Source organism: Platalea leucorodia (genome assembly GCF_965183815.1).
Source record: "Platalea leucorodia genome assembly, chromosome: 9".
Classification (NCBI taxonomy): Eukaryota; Metazoa; Chordata; class Aves; order Pelecaniformes; family Threskiornithidae; genus Platalea; species Platalea leucorodia.
This window is the reverse complement of record NC_138831.1, coordinates 34,190,310-34,214,984: the sequence shown is the minus strand read 5'-3', so window position 1 is coordinate 34,214,984 and position 24,675 is coordinate 34,190,310. Positions and strand designations below refer to the sequence as shown.

The 24,675-nt window shown below is 39.1% G+C and overlaps 1 protein-coding gene across 8 annotated transcripts in view; it reads left to right on the top strand.

Moving 5' to 3' along the window:
• The window catches only part of FAN1 (FANCD2 and FANCI associated nuclease 1), a 33,072-nt gene that overhangs the window by 3,443 nt on the left and 4,954 nt on the right, over positions 1–24,675 (top strand). For 2 of the 8 annotated variants that reach the window (XM_082322427.1, XM_082322430.1), the window contains exons 1-10: positions 5,404–5,513; positions 6,233–7,667; positions 12,867–13,007; positions 14,024–14,219; positions 16,554–16,787; positions 17,296–17,427; positions 18,566–18,674; positions 19,423–19,542; positions 21,891–22,055; positions 23,043–23,211. In XM_082322427.1, the coding sequence (XP_082178553.1) occupies positions 6,368–7,667; positions 12,867–13,007; positions 14,024–14,219; positions 16,554–16,787; positions 17,296–17,427; positions 18,566–18,674; positions 19,423–19,542; positions 21,891–22,055; positions 23,043–23,211 (2,566 nt within the window). In that variant the 5' untranslated portion in view covers positions 5,404–5,513; positions 6,233–6,367. Of the gene's footprint in view, positions 1–5; positions 148–575; positions 644–1,359; positions 1,498–1,725; positions 1,837–2,078; positions 2,187–2,742; positions 2,974–4,439; positions 4,603–5,403; positions 5,514–5,679; positions 6,091–6,232; positions 7,668–12,866; positions 13,008–13,439; positions 13,609–14,023; positions 14,220–16,553; positions 16,788–17,295; positions 17,428–18,565; positions 18,675–19,422; positions 19,543–21,890; positions 22,056–23,042; positions 23,212–24,675 lie in introns of those variants that run through there. The other 6 variants (XM_082322428.1, XM_082322429.1, XR_014229272.1 and 3 more) reach the window with 6 other exon arrangements.

The window sequence follows — 24,675 nt, the reverse complement described above, 5'->3', positions numbered from 1 at the left end:
TTCAGATGAGAAAAAGAATAGAAAGTTTAGAAGAAGAGTTGTTAGAGGAGAAACCTTGGCAGCTTAAAGGAGAAGTAACTGGACAAAAACGACCTGAAAACAGCCTTTTGGAGGAAACCGTGCTTTTTGACCATGCAGTCCGAATGCGTAAGTAGTGAGAGTGGGCTTTCCTGAAGCATGTTGCGTACCATGGTGGGTTTTCTTTCCTTTGACCTTGCTGAAAACACTTGTGACTCAAGAGCAGGGTAACAAAACGCTAAGTTACACTTCTCGGTGCATTTTTGAGGTGGTGCGTTTTCATGGTGGAAACTACAGGAAGCTATAATCTTTTTTGTTCATTTTTAGCTTAACTGACAGTTCATTAATTCAGTGGCAGATTTAGTCATTTACAAGCCTTACATACTATGATTACTCTTTTCAAGATAGAGGAAAACATTATTTACTTACCTCACCTTCAATTACTACATTTTTGTTAAGGCTTTACTTTCTTTTTCTGTTGTTTATTCTTCATAGAACAAAAAGTATTTCTTGCTGGAGAAACATTAATCTTAAAATTCTTCTCTTTCTCCTCTCAGCACCTGTGATCACAGAAGAAACTACTTTTCAGCTTGAAGATATCATTAAACAGAGAATATTGGATGAGGTTAATATTATCTTGCTTGTTCCTCCCTATTTTGTTCATAGACTTGATTCATAGGGCACATTCCAAGGATGAGTTTGAAGCTCTTAAAATATGAGATGTAGAGTTATCGTAATTAATTTCTGCAACTGGTTGTTTTAGTCTTTTGCCTTGATGAATGTGTCTTTAGATTTCTAAGGAGCTCTGTTTTTTACGTGCCTGTTATGTGTGAGGTTTTGGTGTGCTTCAAAAAAATGAGTGTTTGCAGATAAAACTATAAGGAGTTTATTTGGAATATAATGCCAGTCTGTAAATTTTGTCTATGACCGTAACTGTAGCGCTGTGAGCGTTCTGAATACTAACCAAAACTCAATTGTTTATTTTTCTTAAAGGCCACTGATAGAAGATTTGTATCCCACACCTTGTTGTCTTATTGTTAGTTGAATAAAAAAAAAGGTACATACGGGAGAGAGTGTTTAAGAACTTAAGAAGATTACACATTTGTTATTTGTTATACAATTTTTACCCTGATTCACTAAAAATAAGCAGGCAAGCTAGAGTTATAAGTCTTTTATTACTTTTTTCCAAACAAAAGTGTGAGACTTCATGAGTTCCTGGGAAGCCACATGCATAAACTAGTTAATGTGTCAGATAAGTAATATGGAAAATGTTCTAAATAAGCTGTAGCACCTGATAATTGACTGTAGTTGTGTTTCGTCATTAATTTATGACTTTCTCAGGCATGGGATGATGTAGTACCAAAAGAAAAACCAAAAGAGGAGGCTTTTGAATATAAGAAACGTATCGCTTTGGATCATGAAAAGAGTAAACTGAGTCTCGCTGAGATCTATGAGCAGGAATACATGAAACTTCACCAGGTAACGTAAGCAGTGTGTTTTCTTTTGGTTTGAAGTTCACATCACATAACTTTATATCTTCATTAGTGCACTGCTAACTCTCCTTTCAGCTTTATGGAAGTACTTCAATCTTTGTCTGAGTGTTCACCAGTGAAATGGCTCTGAATTGTATATTGTGCTGTTATCAGTCTTGCTAAAGTAAAATAGCTTTATGAATGGTGTTGCAGTAACATTGTGTTATTAATGCAGCAAAAGACTGAAGAGGAAGAAAATCCTGAACACAAAGAAATTCAGGAAATGATGGATTCACTCTTCCTGAAGCTGGACGCGCTTTGTAACTTCCACTTCACACCCAAACCAGTAAGTACATAAGTTTCATAAAGTTGGAGTCGTCTGTCCCCCCCCCCCACCTTTGAAAATGGATACTTTAAAATATATTTGGGAAATGGAAAGTAAAGTAAACATGGAGTGTTATTGAGCTGCTTCTTCTTTCATATTAAATGCACTATAATTGCCTCTAAACAAATATTTGGTATCTTCAGTTAGCTGTAAGCTGCTGTGAGATGGTGTGCTCAGTCCTGAATATCTTTCCTTATTTCTAGCCTGTGCCAGAAGTTAAAATAGTTTCAAACCTTCCAGCTATAAGTATGGAAGAAGTAGCACCTGTTGCTGTTAGTGATGCTGCTCTCTTAGCACCAGAGGAGATCAAGGTAAATATAAACAAAAATCATGTAAGGATCTGGAGAGGATCTGTATTGTTGATAGAAGGGTGTACTGGCTGCCAGATCAATGGGAGAATTCTGCCCCCTCCCACCCTGGGTTCCTCACCTTGTGGACCTTCTTGCCTAGCATTTTTGTGGTGGTGGTGCTTGGGGGTTTTTTTGGGGGGTGGAGGGTGCTTTTTTTTTTTTTTTTTTAATAACTGGAAGGAGGGGAAAGAGTTAATTTTATTTAGCTACACTAGGCCATAATATTATGCTTTGGTTTATTCTTGGCTATTATGTGATGGTAATTACTTTTCCCAACATCTTTATGGGTATTTGGAAGGGGAAAGCTAAATGACAATAGGGAAGAGCTATTGGCGTGTCTTTGATCAATTGTACAAATCTCACTTCCCAACTCTTGCCAGTTTTTGGCCTTTGCCTTAATGTGGCATCGCCCTGAGCTGGCTAAACACTTGAAATAATGGAAACCTGAAGACAGATTTGAGTATTGTGAAGTGAGTCTTTTGCACGCTTATGGATCTAGAGATCTTGTTCTCCTTAGGAAAAGAACAAAGCTGGTGATGTAAAAACAGATGCAGAAAAGACTGCCACAGACAAAAAACGAGAACGAAGAAAGAAAAAGCTTCGTAAACGTATGAAACTAAGAGAAAAGGAGAAGCGTCAGAAGCTTCTTGAAAAGATGAAACCAGAACAAGGCACAAAACTTAGCAAAAAAGCTGCTGCAGCAAAACTGAAAAAGCTTACAAAAGAAGGCAAAGCATCTCTGCTCAAGGTAAGGCTCTCTTAAGTAGTCCTGTATAACTTAGAGCTTCCCAGCCAAAGAATATTAAAATCCCAAGGGTAGATAATATGTAGCTAGAGAGAGGAAAAGGAACTTCATCCCAAAGAATTAGAAAGTATAGGGTTTGGTTTCCCTCCCATCCCTCTTGGCACAGCTACATCTCCTAAGCGTTCTCCGTCCCCTCAAAAATTCTTGTACACAAGTAGTGTATCCGCTTACCACCTAAACCTTGTTACCTTATTTATGTCTGAGCAAATATAAAAGGTAAATATAGCTTCTGGAAAAAAGGTAGGAAGAAGACATGGAAAGGGTAGATGCATACTCGTTTTTTCTTTCTTTTCTTTTTTTTGTTTCCTTTTCTCTTACCCCCCCCTTGCTTTCCCCTGCATTCTTTTGAACTACAGTTTTGGAAGGGCTGTTCTAATCCATGCTCATAGCTGCCTTATGCAAAGTAGTGTTGAATGCCTTTTTAGTCCTGATTTGGCCGATAATTCTGACAGCATGATGTCAGTATAGAGATTTGAAAAAATGCAGCTCTGGTTGCAGTTTGCAGTGACGCCCTTGTTTATAATGCATATATGTGTAGATGTTATTGCTTTAAGTATGAATAAATCATACCTAAACGGTTGTTGGAACCTGTAGAAGCTTACTCAGAGTATGAAATATATTTGAATTTGTAAGCAACTTAATCTTTAGATGTGGAAAAATATGAAAAAATTGTATGATACAGTTACTTTATATCAAAGTATATACACAAAGCAGAAATGATTGTTTGCATTAGGTACTACTTTTTATTTATTTCAAAGTTCACAAGGCAGTGTCCCTGCAAATACTATGACTTACGCTCTTATTTCCTGCATTTGAATCGTTCCCTTGATTAAATGGGACTACTTGCGTGCATAATTGAGGATGGGGTTTCTGTTTAGTTCTTTCTAAGCTTTGAGTAACTTAAGCTATTTCGAAATAGAATATTCCTATTTAATTTTCTACTGCTTACTGTGGAGCCTTCTCTCATCAGATTGATTTTGTTTTGCATGCTATAAAACAGTAAACCTGTGTACCACCTATGATGCCTTATAAATTAAATTTTAAAACTCTCTGAAATTGTGAGGTATTAGACACTAATAGGAAAAGTAACTTGATTACTTCTAAAACGTTTGTGCTTACCTTTTCAAAAGGAGAGCGGAACACAAAATATAGATACGTAGTTGTAGCTCATCATGTGCAAGGATCTGTTCTTGATGCTTGTTCTTACCTACCATGCTAACTGCTAATTGAAAGGGAAGGTACTCTAATTCTTTCAATAGCAGGAGTGGTATAAGAATGCAGTGAAAAATACCCTTTGAAAATCAATTATCAGATTTTTTTTGTTAAGTCAAATACCATTATATGTGAGTAGCTAGTAAGTAGTATAATGTACATTTCTTGGTTATAACAAATATTTTGTCCATTGACAGGATGAAGGTAAAGACAAGGTCTTGAAATCATCCCAGGCCTTCTTCTCTCAACTACAAGATCAAGTGAAAATGCAAATCAAAGATGCAAACAAATCAGAGAAGAAACAGAAGAAGCAGAAAGCACTTTCTGTTCATAAACTGAAATTGTAATTCACCTTTTTATGTATGTTGCATCTTGTATATATTAAAATGTTTCTATGTGAATGCTGAATTTGAGTAGGTTTTATTCTGTCGATCTTTAAAATGTTCTGTGAACTTCTAAGGTGATGTAAAGAGGCTTTCCTTTAGGTTTTACTTTTATGGTCTACCATAGAACTCTGATTTTGTCTTTATTCTAAAAAGAAAGCTGCTTGCCATGGGCAGATACCTAACCACGTAGAATATTTGTGCTTTGACTCTACAGTCTTTTTAAGCCATAGGCCATAGTTTTTGTACCTGCTGTTGTAGTAGCTCTGTAGGTATTGCAGGAATAGCTCCCTTTGTTGAAGAACTTAGGATGCAACCTGGCAGTATAAATTGGAAATTATCAAAGAGGGAGGACACAGAAGCTTTTTAAGCCTGCAGCAACTCAGAGTAAGCAAATGGTATCTTTTAACTTAAAGGATATTTCTCAAGGTGGAAATATTTCAGTATTTGCTCTTTTCTTGCCTGAACAACAAAAAAAGAAAGTTCCAGCTGGTGTCCCTCTGGTTCCCCTTTCTAAAGAAAGGTCAGAACTGTTTTTCACCATTTGTTGTTGAAGGAAATGTTAAATCTAAAGAGGGCAAGATAAATAGGTCTTAGTTCGTGCGTTCTTACCGGAGCGCGGTTCGCAGGCTCGGCAATCCGCTCCCCAGGCCTGCGCCGCGCCATCGGCCATGCATTGCGCCGGCCTGGCGGCGGGGGCGGGCGAGCCGCAGGCCGCTCCGTGCCGCGGGGCGGGGCCCGCTGGTGCGCGTGGCCCGGGTGCCCGCCTCGCGGGGCGGCCTTCGCGCGTGCCGCCGCCGGTCCGCGCGCCTGGCGCGGCGGCCGCTCGCCCCCGCCCCTCACGGCCCCTGGGCGGCCGCGGCGGAGAGAGGCGGGGCTGCGGCGCCGGTGCGCGGGGAGGCGGGGTCAGGCGGGGCGGGCTGCGGGCGGCCTCCGTTGGGCCCCTCGGCGGCCCAGGCGAGGGCAGGCGGCGGCCGGTGGACGGGGAGGGGTAGCGGCGCCGGCGGGGGCGGGCAGGCGAGGGGCAGAAACGGGCTGGGAAACCGGAGGCGCCGCCGTCCGCCTCGGGAGCGCGCGCAGAGCCGCTCGCAGCCCCGCCGCGCTGTGCGGAGCGGCGTGGCCGGGTCGGGAGAGGCCGGGGCCCGCGCAGCCCGGCCGGCGCCGTCTCCTCGGCGCTGTCAGGGGCGCCCCGGGCGTGGCGAGGGCGCTGCGGGCGCCGCGTGCCGCCTCAGCCGGGGCGGGGGGTTGGCACCAAGAAACGGTCTGCCTGCACGCGGCGGGCAAGGGCGTGGCAAAATTGGAGGACTTGACTGTATCCTTAGGTTGAATTTAAACACGGTGAACACAGCGTTTGAATAGTCAAAGTGTGTACTGGTATTTCCATTTTTTAAACCATTCCCATCAAGCCAGTGCTCAGCGTGACAATTGTGACATGCTTGCCTGCCTGCCTAGTCAGAAGGTAAAGGTACTGTTTTATTGTAGCAGTTAAGGATTGCTTCACTTTTCCACTTCTAGGGTTTTATTTTTTCTTCACTGTTCATCTTGGTTGCATTTGGTACTTTGGAAGATCTTTCACTCAATATCTTTTTTTTTTTTTTTCCTTGAAGGCATGTCAGAAGATTACACATGGAAAACGCAAAGCCAAGAAAAAGTCTTTTTTTTTTTTTTCCAAGTATTACAGAATAAGGAAATACAGCCCGAATGAAGTTGCCTGTGCCATGTAAATGCTTTGAAGTTTTGTAATGGCAGAAGCTACGTCTTCAGAAATTAAAAGACCCCGAATAACTTTGTCACTCAGTAAAAATAAAAAAAAAAAAGGAACAACAAAAAAAGCAGAAGGTAAAGGAACACCATCTATACCTTCAACATCCTCCTCTATTATTTCCTTTTTTAACAATGTTCCCCCTGCCAAAATTACCTGTCCCACGTGTGGGCAAATGGTGCCAAGATATGGAATAAATGAGCACATGGATGAAACATGTCAGAGAAACCATGGTGGGATTGGCATCATTGATTCAGCGCTCAACTCTCTTAGGAATGAGACTCCCCTAGCTGGAAATGTGAACAATTCCAGCCCATATTTTTCAAAAAACCTCTTAAATGTAGAAACAAGTCCTCCCAAAAGCAGTTTATTGAAAACAGAAGGGAGTGCAGCACAACAGATTAGTCCTTATTTTAGCAATAATAGTTCAGTCTGTAGTGTTAACAATGAACCACAGGCTCAAACAGTTAAAATGATCTCTTTGGGAAGCTTGTCATCTAAACTGTCCAGAAGACGTATCCAGGGAAGAAAACAGATTGTGTATAAAGAGGTCGAGTCTTCACCTCCAGCTGTTCACAGTATGTGCAAAAGTGCTGCAGCACGGGATGATGATGAAGAGATTTATCTTGGGCATGGTTCTCAGAAAGAAAATCAGCTTGCTTGGAGAGAGCACCAGGAACAAAGCTTTTCAAAGAAAGAACCTGAATTTCAAGAAGAAACAAAAAAATGTAACGGAGAAGACCTTGTGGATATTGTTCCGGTATCATTACCAGCTGATAACATTAATGCCAAAAGGTTACCATTTGGTACAAAGAGCACCAAAACAGAAAGTAGCTCTGAAGGTGTGATACTTAGTCCTGATAAATTTGAAACACATCTAGCCATTTGTACTTCAACAGAGCTGACCAGTAGTTTGGAAGTCAAGACTCAGGCTCACACTCAGGCTGTTCCTTCTTCCAAGGCAGAAGTGAACTGTGGTACACAAAATTGCTTGAGCAAGGGTGATGTACAGGTACTTCCTGTGGAAGTTCATGAAGACTTTAAAGATGAGATTAATCATACTTTGTCAGAAACTGTGGAAAAGGTAGAATTTCAAAATTCCATTGGGGACATTTTAGACAAAATAAATGAGGTTAGCTCTGTGCCCAGCTCTCCTGGTCACCCATATTACCTCCAGAATTTTTTAGTGGTGCTGCGAGCAGTATTGGAGAATGAAGATGATGTCAGACTCTTTGATGAGCAAGATATGAGCATTATAACCAAGTTCTGCAAATTATCAGGTATCTTTTTTTTTTTTAAATATACTGTCACGTTACCTCTTATAGACAGAACTTTTACATAGTTTTATGTGAAGAGTGCTCTACCAATGGGCAATTTAACTTGATAAATTCCTTAAGGGAAGAAGCTCCTTTTTCTCAGCAGATGTATGCCTCAGTGGCTTCTTGTAGGTAGACTTTTGTAATGTTCCTTTAATGGAAGGTAATGATAAATAGTGGAAACTTGTAAGAAATAAGGAGAGAATGATTATGTATATTTCTGTTTTTTTGGAATACTTTTACTGTTTTAATGCTATTTTTCAGAATCTTAAGTTAACTTGCTGCTGCTTTTAAATGCATTTCCAAGGAAGGAAACTCGTAGCACAGAAGAAGAGTATCAGTTAATACCAGGCTTTTGGTGATTATTACATATGGGAATTCTACAAAATGGGGTTATGAAGAGGCCTGTGCTGGATAGATAGACCTTGAAAAAAATACTTCTGAAGTAGCGTTTGTGAGCTTTGATTCAGCACATTTAGAGATGACTTTTGTGCTTGGTGTGAATCCATGGTTATCCCTATGATTATTATCCAGTGTTTAGAATGCTAGTTACTAATTAACAGTCATTTTCTTGTAGGTTGCTTAGTACTTTTAACTCTCATTAATTTCAGTAGGAGCCACAATGTTGGAGATTTAAGCCCTCCGTATTTAGACAAGATCCGAAGCAGACATGTTGTCTGAATCCTATACTCATATAAGTTTTACAGTAAAAGCATGGCAGAAGCGATGCAGGTTAAAACTAACCCTCCAATTTTTTATGTATGTTTATAACTTGTCTTAAACTGTAATTAAGAGTGGTTTTACCAGCACTTGAGCTGCAAACTTGGAGCATCAAAATGGAAATAAGCTTATAACAACTTCCACAAGAAAATTTGTATCTCGGAGTGAGTACTGCAGGCATAACCATTTATATTGTTTTAAGCTACTATGGCAATATACAACTGCCTGACAAAGTATTTTTAGATGTATTCTGATATGGGCTCAGTTCATGCATCTGAGCTGAACATACGAAAGAGACGGTTGCATACATACCTGCTGGTAAAAATAAAAAAAAAAAATCAGAAGCAGGCTGAACTTATTAATGTGTTGTGTTCATTGAGTTTGGCTTAGCTAGCAGGCTGTAAAGTTTATCACACTAAAGAATAGTATTACCCTGTGTGAAACTGTTGTATATTTTGGTCTTTTTCCTCTGTGTAGATTATATTCATTTTTTCTGCACTAGTATACAACAGTCTTTAGACTGTTTCCCCATTGCAAAGTGGAAGAAAACTGTTCTAGCTGTTCAGAGCACTTAGTTCCTTAACGTTTGTTTCTATAAAGTTCCAAATGATATTCTGGATTGACACGGCAGGACATTAGAAAAGGTCATGACTTGTGATTAGCAATTACGTGAAATTTTTTCAAGGCCAATAGGAGACTTTCAGTAAGTGTTTTTCTAATAACTTGTATAGATGTGGAGAATAACAGAATGAGGTTAGATTAGTGTATATGACATCACAAGGTTTTTAATACAGGATACTGAGTGACAAAAGTGGAGAAGTCTTGGCTTGAGCTTTTTAGGAAGAAATATAGCCGTGATAAGTAATTCACAATCTCAGTTCCTTAAAAAAATTGAGTCAGTGCAGATCTGTTTCTCTAGAAACTTAAACTGTGGTGGAACAGTCTCAGAAATGTCTTTTTTGACTTAAAATGTTCTTCCAAAGTTTAGCAGCTGGAAAGGACCATATGAACACTCTTCATTTGCCCTAGTGGAAAAGCGAGCTGAGCTGATTCAAACCACCTTAAGAGATGGTTGCTAAAAAAGGTGAAGAAACTCCAGAGGAGGAAGTAGGGCTCTAAACTTACACAGGTGTTTCTGCAGTGGTTACCTGGTCACGGTTAAGCTCTTACAGATTATATTGTAATAGTTACAATTACGCAGTAACACCAAACATTTAAAAAAATTAAAGAATAATACTAACATGAGTTATGAGAATATTGTAAGTAAGATGAGATCATAACATAGGACTGTATTTGTCAGGGAGCAGCAAGAGCAGACTACTCTGCATGAGAAGATGAGCCAGGAGCCAAAGGGGACAGCAGGGCAGGCAGGTGCCACATCCTTTCCTCGCCTGCAAGGGGCATAAGCCCACATTGCCCAAAGAAGAGCCGAGTGGATCCAGTGTCGGCCATGCTCCAACGGTGGCAGGTCTTCAGGCAAGCCTGTAGTGATGAGGCAGGTGCAAGGTGAAGCCAGGTCAGCAAGGTGTCTGGCTGGGCACTGGCGTGCTACAGCAGAGCTTAGGCCAGAGTGCAGGCTACCAGCCTGAGCTTAAGTACAGCTCCGAGCGAACAGGGGAAGGTCCTGACAAAGCCTCACACAGCTCTTTCCAGCTGCACCGTATCGGAGCGGGCCTTGAACATAAGCAGCCAAACCTGTAGGGGCTGGGATGGGGTTGCAGAGTCTGTTGGTGCACTCAAGGCCTTAAGATTATTAACATAGTTAATTTTCTCCACCTAAATGTGTATACAGTGACATCTTGGAGCCTGATAATGCCTTGTTTAAGTAAGTTGTGATAGTTAAAATGGCTATATATAAAGAAAGAATGGAATATAAGCAACAAAACTCTTGTTATTGGCTCTCTGAGGCAAGCAGTAGATGCCTATCATTTACATCCAAAGAAGATCTAGGAATAACCTTACAGTTAGGTCATTAGTGGATGCAGGCTTTGGCTACTTTGGCAAATACTAAGAGACGTTCAGGATACAGCTTCTTTATTTCCCCACTCCCTTCTCTGGATGAGTACAAGATTGATCAGTAATAGTAACTTGTTCTGCTAAATAAAAGAAGTGCTTGTTTCTCTTTTAGTGGTGTGATTTCAGTATTCCCCTCTCACAGGAGTTCAGAATACAGAAAGAGTTATTTCAAAGTGGTGCTGATAAATCCACGTCTGCACTGGCTGCGAGAGTCACAAATAAAACAATCTCTCTTTGCAGGACAGGAAAACCGCAATGATTCAGCTATGAGAAGTGATCAGATAGCATTAAGTCAATAGATGATGAGTTCTGGACAAGTGACAGATGGATGTCTTTACCTTCAAGAGATCTTAGACAGGATACTTGAAAAGATCAGGGAGATGGGTTATCTGTTCCGCATTAGAAGTTTCGACCAAAGCAAGTGTTGTCTTTCAGTTACCATAACACAAAAAAGCCACACATGTGCTTAGTACCGTAGAGTTGCTTGAACATAGGTATTCTCCAGTACTTAATTATTTTCTGCTAAAATGTCTACCATTCTTCAGTGAGTTATCTCTAATGCTTATTATGAAAGGAATTATATTTTTAAAAGGATTAAATTTGAAGCAATCCTTCCATGCTTCCTGCCCAGTTTTCTCAAAAGTGGATGGCCTCGGTTTAGATGTAGAGCACTGCCAATTTTTTAAGTACTGGGAACAGTAAATAAAAGTAGGGGAAAGCAGAGGTGTATCCATAACAAGTAATCTGCAGTGCAATGTCAGGCTTTGTGCTCAAGACGAGATCTGTCTGAACTTAGGTGTAATATTAAAAAAATATTTTTTGTATTCTCCATGTTTAATTTCACTGTATGTTGCAGTTGGAAGAATTTAAAGCAAGCACATAGTTCTAGTGACACTACTTAATACACTTTGTGAGGTCCTCCTTCCAACTTTGATACAATGGAAAAATCGTATCTGAGAAACATTGATTTATAGTCACCAGTGGAACTGAGGTACAGAAAACTGAACAAGAAAAAATAATGTAATTTTTTTCTGTTGCATTTTAATGAGTCATAGAGGGTGAACTTTTGTAAGATCTTCTGCATCTTTTTGCTGATAATATTTCAACTTAGAGCAAATTTTTTATTTCAGTGATACACCTGAAACTTTCTTAAGAACTACAAAAGAAAAAAAATCCCCCAAATCTTCAAAGGTAATGTACTGCAGAACAGGATGCGTAAGAAGCAATTAATTGCTTGCACAATACCTCTTTATCCTTCTATTTGTTGTTCAAATGCTTGAGAGAGAAAGCAGTTCTCACTTGCTGGTATTGGATTGCAGCCCTAGTTTGGTCAGCTTCCATGGTCTGGAGAAAGGATGTTCATGTGTTACTTGACCTTTTTCCAGAGTTGTAAAAACTGGAGGCAGACTTCAAAGAAGTTACAACCCCACAGAGAAAACAACAAACTTATGTGTCTGAATGTAGTTCTCTCAGTGAACTGATCCTGGAAACATCCTGGAAATCCAAAAAAAAAAAAGGCTGAAAAAGTCTTTTTAAGGACAGGAGAACAGTTAAATAAGCATGTAAAAGTTAACTGCCGTTTCTTAAATATATCTAGGTCTGGTATATCTATGTCTGGTAGTGTTTCAGTGTCTGGTTTTATTAATGATCAGTTTCAGTTAAGCAGCAGCAGATAGGGATACAAAAAATTAGAAGTTAATGAGGGATGAATTGAGTATTCAAAAGGGAGCTGAATGTAGTAACAGTAGCTGGACTATTTTCAGCTAAGATTTAATAAGCTATTTTGTTGAATTTCAGCATTGTTAGTATTTTAAAAGTATTTTTAAAAGGTACTTTAAGAGAGCACTTCCCTGGTGAAAATCAAATCAATAGGAGGGTTTTTTCCCTTGTTTTCAGTAGATATATTAGTAAAATTAAGCTTATCTTTGGAAAAATAAGAATCTGAAGACTACTACACAGTGAGGTGTTCTGTGACTATGAAATCATTCTGTCAGACTACAGCTTCCTTTGTTCCCCAACATCAAATAGTTGGTTATTGAATGAGTGTTAAAGAAAGCAAAAAGACCTAATTAACATCACAATATGCAGAGTTTGAAAAAATGAAGTTGTCTTTTCCTAGAAGACAAATTCTTTCTTAAAGGGTAAGCATGTCCAAAATGCATTTTAGCAATGTTCATGACTTAAAAAATACATTGTAATAATTTTCTACCTACAAAACTTAAAGATTCTAATCAGCAATAATTGCTTGGAAAGGTAAGTTCTGATACTTTACCAAGTCTGCTTGTAGAACATGGGCAGATTTAAAATGTGTTTTAGAGGATATCTGCATCAAAGTAATTTTTGTAGGCAAGGCAGTGATTATGCATAGTGCTATGTTTTAGAATTTAATTTTCTTTTTTCCTTCCCCGCTTTAAATAAAATTTGCAGTTGGTGGGCAGAAGTTATATGTGAGACTTTTTCAACGCAAGCTGAACTGGTTAAAGGTGAACAAAATAGAGTATGGAGAGATAAGTATGGATTTGTCACCAATAATTGAAGAACTGGCTGAAGCCAGATTTCTGCAAACAGGTATGGCCAGCATTAATAAATGTTAAAAATATTGCAAATAAAATCTGCAGTTGTGTCATGTTAGAGTTGAATGCACTACATGCTTGTCTGTGCCTTGAGAAGAGAATTAGGGGAGCAGAATAAAGGTTTGAGGTAGATGAGTTGTGTTACCTTAATAATAAAAGCAGCTAGTGCAAATTAGGTAATAGGGAGAGCTAAATAAATGTCAGGGCTATAGGTGCAACAATAGGTCTTACTTGCCTTCACCAGCCTCATCTCAGACCCTGGCCTGCGCAGCCTCTGCGCATTGGTCCAGGAGCTCTAATTAATATCCTTCAGTACTGCCCTGAACTGTCTTGCAGGCACCCTGTCCCTGGCCTTCTCCACCCCTGGCTGGCTGGACCTCCAACCAATGCTGCAGGTTTTTGTTTCCAGTCTTGTCTGTGGCCATGTACTGTGGATGGATCTCAGGCGTAAATGGTAGTCTTATGTCCGGCTCGTCTCTTAGATCGACCCTGGACCTGATTCATCATCATGCCTTTTCTGGGGCTGCCAGTGGAATCTGTTACAGACTTCTGCTCTGTCTGTTCTGTTCATTTACAGTGGGACTGCACCAGGGTCGGTGAGGACACTGCCACTGCTGTGGTCACTCTTGACTCCTGGCTCATCCCCCTTCTCAAGCAGCTTTGCTCTTCCTGCTCCCTGGCAGCACTTTTTTTTGCATTGGGCAGAGTTTTAATCATGAGGAAGACAAGTTTTTCTAAACAGCATTTTTTTGTAACTCAGCAGAATTTCTTTATATTTGCTTTTGTTTTGAAGTTGCAAAGGGATATTTTTTCTGATTATTCCATTCTTTCAAACCGGACCTGTCAAGAGAATGAATTTCAAGCTGAACCAGCTAGCATCAATGATACATGTTTGAAGAATCTAAATCATTAGATCAGTACTAGGTCATACGAATGTACTATACTTTGAGCTGTTGCTTGAGTGTGTATGTATAGCACATAATGAATATATGTGAATCATTTTACTTTTAGAATCTGAACTGGAAGACCTGTGTGAAGGGTTGGATTTGCTGTCAGCCCCTGAGCTAAAAACATTGGCAAAGACTTTTCACTTGCCAAACCCAAATGGTCAGAAACAGCAACTTGTGGATGATTTTCTGAGGTTGGCAAAACAACGTTCAGTCTTCAGCAGGAGTCAGGCTGGTATTGGGACAGTGATTTTGAAAAGGTAACTCTGTTTATAGTTAAATTTTGCAGGTGAATGTAAGTTATGCTTCAGAGGACTCAATCTAGATGCCTTTTGAAGAGAGGAATGCATTTAGTAAATTTATGAATAAAAAAGGGCAGCATTAAATTTTGATTCACAGTGGGTCAAACAGAAGGGTAAATATTAGACTTTTTTTAAACTATATCGTGCTTCTCAGCTGTGGGCATGATTATCTATCTCCAAAGTTACTCAGTTACACAGAGGAACATTTCTGAATTATTAAAGCAAAATCTGTGCAGAAAAATGTCTAGCAAGACATAAGGAAGGTCATTGCTTATTAAAACAACTGTCTGATGTTCGTTTGCTGGGTGAGCTCTTCTAGTAGAAGTAGAGGGGAGCAATAATCTCTTTTTTTATGATTGACTTTGTACTGTAGCATAGAGCCTCCTTTTCAGCAATGTTTTTAAAGGGAAAAGATTGCTTTCTTGTGTTGTTTCTTTCCTGTGAATTTTTTCACCGTGGCTATCACAGCTGTGTATATGGGATGCCCTTGACTTCCAGGTCTTCTGGGGTCCAGATTCAGGTTTAAGGTGTCATTCTGCCCTAATAGGAGTGATTACGGCATTATCGTTCTTGGTGTTTAGGGCTGGATCTGTAGCTAGAACATCCACAAAAAGTCTAGGAACATGAACTAAAGTAATAGCCAGGGTACTGGTGCTAGGGTACAAGTCAGTTCTGGAGTTTATAAGCTTGCTTACACAGTTACCTCTCTTAGTAACTAATACCAAAAAGTAACTGTTTGAATAGTAATGCATATAAACAAAGAGTGCTTGTCTAGCGGTTAGCATGTCTAGTAGGCTGGAGAACTAGGGTCTGAACTCAGTAATTGTGGAAGAAAATGCAGGTTGGGTAGAAAGCTGCCAGATAGCAGTATGTATTGCATTTGCCTCAATAACATAATTTGCCTTTCCTGTGGTATTCTTTTTCAAATGAGAGTGACATAAAGCTTTGTCAAGTTTTGCATAGCTACATTTATTGGACAAATATCCCCTCCCCCCCCCCCCCGAAATCTATCATGTGATTCTCCACAGAATTCCTTGTATTAAAAGAGGCCTAGTATTGCAAGAAGAACTTTAAAAATATCCCTCCATGAAGAATCATTATTACGTGAATCAGTAAGGTCTTCTTTCCTTATGCCAAAAGAGAGGCCTAATGCTAGCTTAGTGCAGGGCTTGCAGAGCTTCACAAGTGGGAGGTTTGCATAGTATGGTTAGCTTCTTTAAAATAGTTTTATTTGGTCTTTGTCGTTCTCAAAATACAACTGGAGCTCTAGTGGTTCCCATTCTGTTAAAAACAGTATTTCACACTGGTGTCGTTGTCTCCAGTAGCGTTGTACTTCATTTGGCCTGCAGGAAAACAGGTGAAGTAATCATAGCCACAGCCATGATTATCTTGTGTTAGAGGATGCCGGGACTTTGTGATAAGTAGGGATGTTTTAATTTAAGGACTTGCGGTTGTTTCCTCATTCCAATCCAGGTATAGAAAACTTCAGTATGAAAATACTTTGTATCACTTGCGATTTCATTTTTTCTCTTTGATACTAGATATTTGAACTATATGATGATGCGTGATGCATAATTTGTGTAAATATCTCTAACAGAAACAAAATTGTTTTCAGAATATTGGCTTAAAGTATACAAAGGAAGGCTGGAAAAAAATTTGTTCAGGAAATGGAAAGGAACCTGGGAAAATTAGTTACATTCCAGAAAATGTCCTTGGCACTGGGTTACTCCCTACTCCAACAAAAGAGACTGATAGTTACTTGTTCAGCCACATCAACTTTGGGAATGTAATGCTCTTTGCTATAGTTGACAGCAGAAATACCAGTTACCTCTTGAGGTCAGAGAAAATCCTGGTTTAAATCTGTGCTATCCTGTGGACAAATAACAGAAATCTTCTCTTGTATGAAAAGGCTGGATGAAGATATGCTAATGGATATACCCTAAAACAAGGGATTTCAAATTGTGGTCTGTAAACATTGCCCTACATCTTGTTTTGTGTTGGAACTGCCTGGCATAGCAACAGGAGGGGCTGTACCCAAAGGGCAGTTAGTTCCAATTCTATCTGCTTGAAGTTTGCCCCTTAAACTTTTTATTAGTTAATGCATTTCTTTGGCTTTTCACTAGAGGTTACATGCACTATATAGTTTCTCAAGCTGCTTCTTTCAAGGAAAATCAAGTTTACACACTAATTGGCTTGAAAACAAAATTATTCTCATACTTCATTCAGTATATTTGAATTTTTATAAGTGATGGTAAAAACCATTTGTTGTGATCATTTTATTTGTCCTTCCAGGGTGAAGGAGCTGGCTGGAAAATCTGTCAGGGTCTGTAAAGGCCCTCGGGCTGTCTTTTCTCGAATTCTGCTGCTATTTTCACTGTCTGAGTCAATAGAGGATGAAGAAGCTGGTAGTGCTGGTCAAGGCCAGCTCTCCACAGTCCTTATGGTAAACATGGGGCGTATGGTATTCCCCAGTTACATTGTAAATAGGAAAACACAGGTCTTCCAGGACAGAGAAGATCTTATCAGGTAGGGGGAGCTTTGGCAGTTTGGAAATCTGTTTATTTCTAGAAAAGCTTTACTGCTGTACTTGTGTGGGCAAATAAAAATTCATCATGTAGAACTCCAGAGGTAAATAGGTAGAAGTCCACTTTTGCAATGATTTTAAATGCATTTTTGTAGCCAGGTAGGACTTGTAATTCACAGTGGCTTGCATTTTGAACCAAAATAGCGTATTTGTTTGCTTCATTATCATCTGCTGCTGAAAGTTGTTTTTCATTTGCTGTGATGATTTTTAGAATGGACTCTGAACAAAACAAAAAATGCGTTCTGTAGTTTATAAGTAGTTTTAAACATAATGTACCCTGCTACTGTAAGCTCTGCTCATCCTACAAGATTAAGAATAAAGTTGACTGCATGGTTCAATGTCTTTGGAGACTGGAAGGGAGTTTTTAAAAGGGGTTGTGTGGAGGAATTGATTTCTTTTAAGTATAAATGCTTTTTGAGACTAATACAGTTGTTATGTTTTTTCCCTTAGGTATGCAACTGCTGCTTATCTGTCAAATGATATAGCCACTGCAATGGTAAATGGCAACTGGGAAGAAGCTAATCATCTATATATGTGTGCTAAAGAAACCTGGAATGAACTGAAAAATCACCCCTCTTTGAGGTAGTAAACTGGAAACTAGCCTAGTGTTCATATGAAACTATTAAGTGTATTATCTTACTTTTGGTACTTTTCCTTTTGAGAGAGGCTTATAGACTAGTGATATTATTTAAGCCTGATAAATTTAGAAGCTTTAATGTTCTTGAAAGCTTTGAACTTCCTGGTTGGTTGTTTAGCTTTTAAGTGATTATACGAAAAGGCCTTTTTTATAAAACCTTGGGAATGAATTGGTAGGCATGGATAAAGCACTAAAACATTTCTGTTCTATATGCTAGCGCAGGAGCACAAGAGCCTTATTTTTCCCTTGTCATAGTTTGTTTTCATGGCTTTTAGACAAATAGCAATAAGCAGAATTTAAAATTCACTGTGAACAAAAGAATGTTGCAGATGTTATGGGAAAACATACTGGGTTATTCATCTCTTCAGGCTTCCAAGTGGGTGTCATTCAGGAAACTTTACTAAAGATCTGAGAACTGAAATAACATGTGTCGTTTTTGAAGTGTCCTTCATCAGCTTTTCTTTCAATTATTTTGGTTTCTGGCTTAATGATACAGCGGAAGTTAAAGCCTTATGTTTGGCATTGTATTCATTTTCATGGCAACTGATTTAAAATAACATTCATAGAGGATCATTTGGAGCTCTATTCCATTTCACACTGAAGACAGTGGAAAAACCTATTTTGATTTCAATTCAAAAGATTTTGTCTTGAAACATAGAGGTGCCTACCCAAAAGATGTTAGTTGTCTTTTATGGCAGGAAATGCCTGTTCTAGCCTTTTTCTTTTGTTCAGCTGTGTTTCTAAAGTTTTAACCTTCTGACTTGCGAGAACAAGTTGGCAGTAACAAAACATGATGTAATAAATTACTGTTTTGCATCTGATGTAAAACTTATTAACTAATAATTCCACTGCTGTTGAAACCAAAATATGTTGTGCAAGTGCAGCTCACACCTGCTACCGCAGCTAAACTATTTTCTTGCCTTTGGGTTCTTGGCTTAGCAGCTGGGATACTCAGTTCAATTTTGATATATAAGGCATTTAATTTCTGTGAATTAAACTTTAGGTATAAGTGTTCTTAGTAAGAGAATTTTAAGAATTGAAATTGCCATCATTAAATTGATCTGAGCTGCTCTTATCTTTCAGCTATCACAGAGTTTTACCTGAGTATCTGCGACATTTCACAGTTGGCTGGGTGTATACAAGAATCCTTTCTCAAGGTGTTGAAATTTTGCAGAGACTTCACATGTATGAGGTAAAGTGGTGAAGTGAATAGGAATACGTGTTTAATGTAGCATTGTACATAAATTTACATTTCTGATGTGGCTGGGAAATGGTGATGATGTTTGCCAGGACTTGCTGCAGTTCTCTTAACAGGTTACTTTTAAGGAAAAAGAGCCTTTTTTTCTTGCTGCTTTAGAAAGCTTCAAATTGTTTTGGTTTCTGCTTATGCTTTGGGGATTTACCATATGTAACATACCATAAGACTGTTGCTGAGACATTGTTCTTTTGTTATTTAAAGATATCTGTGTTTCACTAGATTTGGTTATTGCTTTTAAATAAGAAAATCCTGGAAGAAAATCTTCTATGGAATCCCCGCCTCTTCACCTTAGGAGCTAACATCTCCAAAGGCCTCTGACTTATATGTTAAAGCAAATTATTAAAGCAGATTATACTGAAAAAGGCTTTGACTCTGCAAAAAGGCAACAAGTAATATTCAGGTCTTTTTCATATATACAATAAGGAATACAGAAAGGACAAAAATATTGTATTTTGGGCAGCTAACCTTTAAGTTTGCATAAAAGTATCTCTATTCTAGTGTTTTTAAGATATACCTATGCACCTGAATACATTGGGTGCTGGAGTAAAAATAGAGTTTGAATTGTGCAGAGACAAAGTTTTATAGTATCCAGTAATTAGAAGGGAAAGTGACAAGCTAATTATATAATGAAACTTCAACTTGGTTTTCTAACTCAATTAATAAAATAATCCTGTTGCTACAGGAAGCGGTGCAGGAGCTGCAGACTCTTCTGTCTCAAGAGGTGTATTGTACTGACAGCAGAGGGCGATGGTGGGATCGCCTAGCTCTGAATTTACATCAGCACTTGAAAAACACTAAGAAGGTATCTTCACAACTGCATGCTGTAAAGCTGGAAACACTGCAGTCATTGTCTGAAAACATTTTTAAAAAATATTTCATATGAGAAGAGCGGCGGGGTAGGCTCTCCTAAAAATGCAGATATTGGTAGGAATCCCAAGGTCAGGCAACCGGTTTCTCCTAAGAAACTGAATATTGAGTGTACTCTCATCCTTGGTTGGCCTGCTTTCTTCTGTTGTGTAGAACACCACCGTTTGACTTGAAGGATTGTATGGGGTTATCAGGCAGCATCTTTCTTGCTGTTCTGCCTTATAAATTTGCCCAGTGTGTGAGAAACAGAGAAATTTCTTGCAGTAAACACTTCTGCTTCTGAACCTGAGTGATGATGAGGCCATATCTGGAATGAAAAAACCAAACATGATTGGAAGGAATTTTTTAATGTTTTCAAACAAAAAATTAAGAGAATTAAGTCCTTGGCTAACTGTTGCCAGTGGGGAGAAGGTTGTCTTCTATATCTGGACCAGTTTTGGTGTGGGGTTTCTACCGTAAGGGGTCAAGCAGTAGACAACCCCATTTCTAATCTGTTACTTGTACACAGCTCTGGCAGAGTTATCAGTCTTCAACAGCAAATTTAAACTATTTCCGTGGTCCTCCAGGAGAAACCATAACTGACCACCCTTAGACTGGTAAAGAATAACATTAATGATTTTAGATAGCATGTAGTACAGGCTGTGTTCATCCTGCTCTCTTGAATTCTCTTAGGAAGGCAGAGGAGGGGAGAAGAGGTTTTGAGGTAATCTTAGCTTTTGCTGAAACTTTGCCCTCTTCCCTTCCAGTAGGACACACACACCAGTAGGGTGTGTTTGTACAGGCAAGACACAGTCTTTGTGCTGTGGGTAAACTTGCCGGTCTCGAGTCTGAATGATGCAGTTCAGGCTGTTAGAAACAGTGCGCACGGTGAGCGGTCTTTGAGTTTCCTAAGTGATTAGCTGGCGTGTAGTGGAATGAAAGAAAAATAACCATATAGGAATGGCAAGGGTTGTGTGCGAGGATTATTGTAAATCTCTGTAGAACTTCCTGGCACTTCTGGAAAGATTTCTGCAGCGGAATGTAAAGGAACCAGAGAAAACTGCAAGCTGCAGTACAGGTTGTGCCTTTGAATTCCTTGTGAGCCAGCACCAGCTTTTCACAGACTTTCTTTTCAAGAACCACAAGGTGTAGAAGCCACTAACTCATTTCAGGGCTCAGTTGCAGTTCCATGAATTTCCTGTGCAAGAAACAGCAGGTGGTAGTTGTATCAGCTGCTGGTCTGAGGGTTAAGTATAGGAGATTATGTCCATTTTTCCTGTCTGTTACATACAAAGGAGAAATATTGTCAGTGATTGAAAATGGAACTCTGTAGGACTGTTTAGGTCACAGTGAAGTATGGGCAGACTGAAAATCAACATTTAACTAAAAGACAAAGAAGACCAATCTAATTAAACACACCTAAGATGCCTAACTAATTTGGCAATGAAGAAGAGAGATAAAAAAAGGTTTTAAGTCCAGGAACAGTAGCAGCTGTAGAGTTATTTAAAATAAGCAGAGAATGACTTATTTTTTCCCTTGGTGTTGCTTCCTTGCCTCACTAAGGCTATTGAAAATTGGGATTAAAATGCTTGTATTTTGTGTTGCATTTTAACTCTTAAGTCTGTTAAAAGGAAATAATATCATAGGCTGTTAAGCGTCTGCAGTTGTCTCTTCGGCATCTTATACCCCCATGTCACGCTTTTTCCAGATTTGGAATTAGAAGGTGTACAAAGGAAGAGTTTATCTCAGTTCCTTATTTATAAATTAGGACAGAGTTCCTTTCTCAAGTCACAGAAAGAGAGGATGTCAGAACCATGATTTGAATTAATTTTTGGAGTCCATATTTAACCCTGGATGTTCTTCAGTGCAGTACTGCATTGGACTAAAATTTGTTCTGTATGTACCTTCTTGCACAACTGATCTGGTCCTTCTGTTTCCATACTACATGCTGTTAAGAAACTGGCTTAAAAACATTAAACTGATTTACCTTAGAACCAACTCCTTTTTTCTGGTCGCTTATGTAGAATTTACACTTCCTTAATCTTGTATTGATCAGTACAAATGGAGAGTAATTTCTTTTTACTGTACTAGTGCAAATTTGAATCCACAAACCTACTAGTGCAAAATATTACTTACTAGTTAGAACTTCAGTACGTAAGTAAGAAAGGTGGCCTTGTCTTACGTGCTGTATTTCACATTGACATTTTTGTGCTCCTTAATCAATTGCTCTTTTGGGCTTAGTAAGAACAGACAGATGTGCATAGGTCTTTCTAAATTATTGCTTGTTACCTTGCTCTTTGCTAGGCCATTGACTGCATTAGAAATGGGCTGGCAGACCCATTTGTACGTACTGGGCATCGTCTCTCTCTCTACCAGCGGGCCCTACGAATCAGAGACTCACCAAGCTGCAAGCAGTTCAGATGCCTGTTTCATGATCTGCCGGTCATAACTGTGGAGGACGTGACACACGTAAGTGAAGTTGCTGGTGGTTTCTGAGAAGTAACAACTCGTGAGGTCTTTTTGCTTCTGACAAGAAAAAATAATCTGGGAGACTGTTGTTACGTGCTACGCACCAGCCTCTGGCTTATTTGTGCTGCAGGAGAATGAGTACAGATGGGTTTCTTAAACAAAAGCCTCTTGTAAACAAATGTTTCTACTTATTTAATAAATGGTCAGCTTCTTAGCTGAAGTTAGTCAGCTTTACAGTGATTTAATTTGCATTGCTTTACTGAATGCATGTTACGAATCTGATCAGCTATAAACTCCACTAATTTACCAGCAATACTGTCAGAACCTTTCTGTCTGAAGAGTCTGATCAAATCAGTGCATTGCCTCTGGTGTCTTCAGGCCAAGGATTCTGCGTGTAAGAGGAAGTAATAGTAACCTTAGCATGTTGTCAGCATTAGATTGATCGCTCAAAAATGCAAGTTTTTTTTAGTAACCTTTGGGAGTTATGCACTCCAAATATGCGCTCTGCAAATACGCAATGTGATGCACTTGCATCATATTAGAATGGTTTTTTTTAACTCATTCTTTTCCCTGCTGTTGCAAAGATAATTGTATCTGGGCAAAGTCCGAGCAGAGCCTCACTTTCTCTCTTGGCCTCGTCAGCGCATATCTCCCTACAGCCCTTCTTTTTCTCATTCCAGAGTCAGTCTCCTCAGTCATCTGTATTCTTTCTTCCCGGTCCTATAGAAAGACTACATTCCCATCTGCCCAGCATTTTTGCTAGACATTTTTTTCCTGAAAAAATTGCCAGTTTGTAAAAGTTAAACAGAACGATTTCAAGGGACTGGCAGGTTAAATTTTATTCAGTTGATTTTTGGAAACAAGTCTAGTTCTCATTTTAAGAAAACTGAAAAGGAGGTATGTGTGTTTTAGGAGAGATTCAAATACCTAGGCTAAAGCTTTTTATATGAGATGCTGGAAAGTAACTAGTTCTTTTAATATGTTCAGGTTACAATCAAAGGAAAGATGTGTCCTCAGATGGGAATGGGAAAATCTGTATTTCTGATGGAGGATATTGGTGATGAAGAAGGAGGCGAAGACTTCAGTGTATCCACAGTCATGTGCTCAGTTGAGGAGCTGGCGTTAACTCATTACAGGCAGAATGGTTTTGATCAGGGTAACAGTAACTTTTTTTTTTTTAACAGTAAAATAACTGTGGGAGTAAAGAACCAATTTACTAAGCAGTTTAGTTAATAGACCAGTTTTAGCTTATTTCATTAGACCATTTTTCAGTCTGATTCTGTTTCCTTCCCAAACAGCTCTAATATGTAATTTCCTTACCAAAATGCTCTAATATGTATTTTCCACCTGACCTGCTTCCTCGCCTTTAATTATTTGCTGCCTTCATATACCTAAGGTGGTTTTGAAATGTGTTAGGAAAAAACCCAACGTTTCTTTTTTCTCCGTAGAAAATCACTTACTTTGCCTTTCTTATCAGTGAACAGCTGTTCTATTTGTTAGGGGTAAAATGCTAGGAGTGTCATTTAAGGGAGTGTCACTAAGGAAAGGTAAACTTGCACTGATTTTTTGGTACTAGATGAACATGGGAACAGTATATACCATAGCAAGGCACTTAGCAACCTCTTTTGAAAAGGATTGATTTTCAGCTCTATTAGTAGTTGTTCGTACATTTTTACAACTTAAGAGCTGTGAAAAGCCATGGACAAATAAGAATATATAGGTCTGTTTTACAGGAAAAAAGAAAAATACAAAAAGGTAGGCAGGTTATATTTTAAGATAAAATTCATATTTTTGCGTAAAATATATATTTTAATATATAATATTATATTATTGATACTTTCCCAAATACTGTTGCGGGAAAAGTGGCCATATCAGAAAAGGGTAAATGGGAAGGTGACGATATTTAGAATTTGGGAGAACTGTGCTGAAGTCCCCACTCGATTCCTCACTCCCACCCACTCACCATCCATCCTCTTGGCTGAGTGCCTCAGTACAAATTTGGAGCACGCAATGGCCATGTGTGATGTAGTGGTAGGCCTAATGAAAAGAGTGCCCAGTCAGACAGACAGACAGACACACGCACACATATGCACACTATACTATATACTCTCTATATAATAACATACAGTGTATATTCTATTATCTATATGTATTATATGTAACTTTACATATAATAGACTAATAACAGACCGTACATCCCAGAACGGTTGAGGCTGGCAGGGAGTCTCTTCCCTACCATAAAATGTCACGCTCAGCAAGAAAACTGGGAGTGGGGGCGTTTTCCCAAAGTGGCTGTTGCTCGGAGACTGGCTGAGCATTGGTCTGCTGCTGAGTGATTGCTTTTGCATCACCTTTCTCTCCCCCACCCCCCCGTTGTCTTTGTCTCAGCCCCCGAGGGTTGTGGGTTTATTTGTTTCCCTTTCTTCCTCACTTTTGCCCTTCCAGTTGTCTCCCCCAGCCCGCGGGGGCAGGAGGGGTCAGCAAGCGGCTGGGCTTAGCTGCCATCCAGGGGCAACCCAGCACAGGTTTTAATATATAAAAATACGTGCGTGTGTGTATGCACATATACATACATACACTTTTATGTATATAAACATATATGTACATATACATACATGTA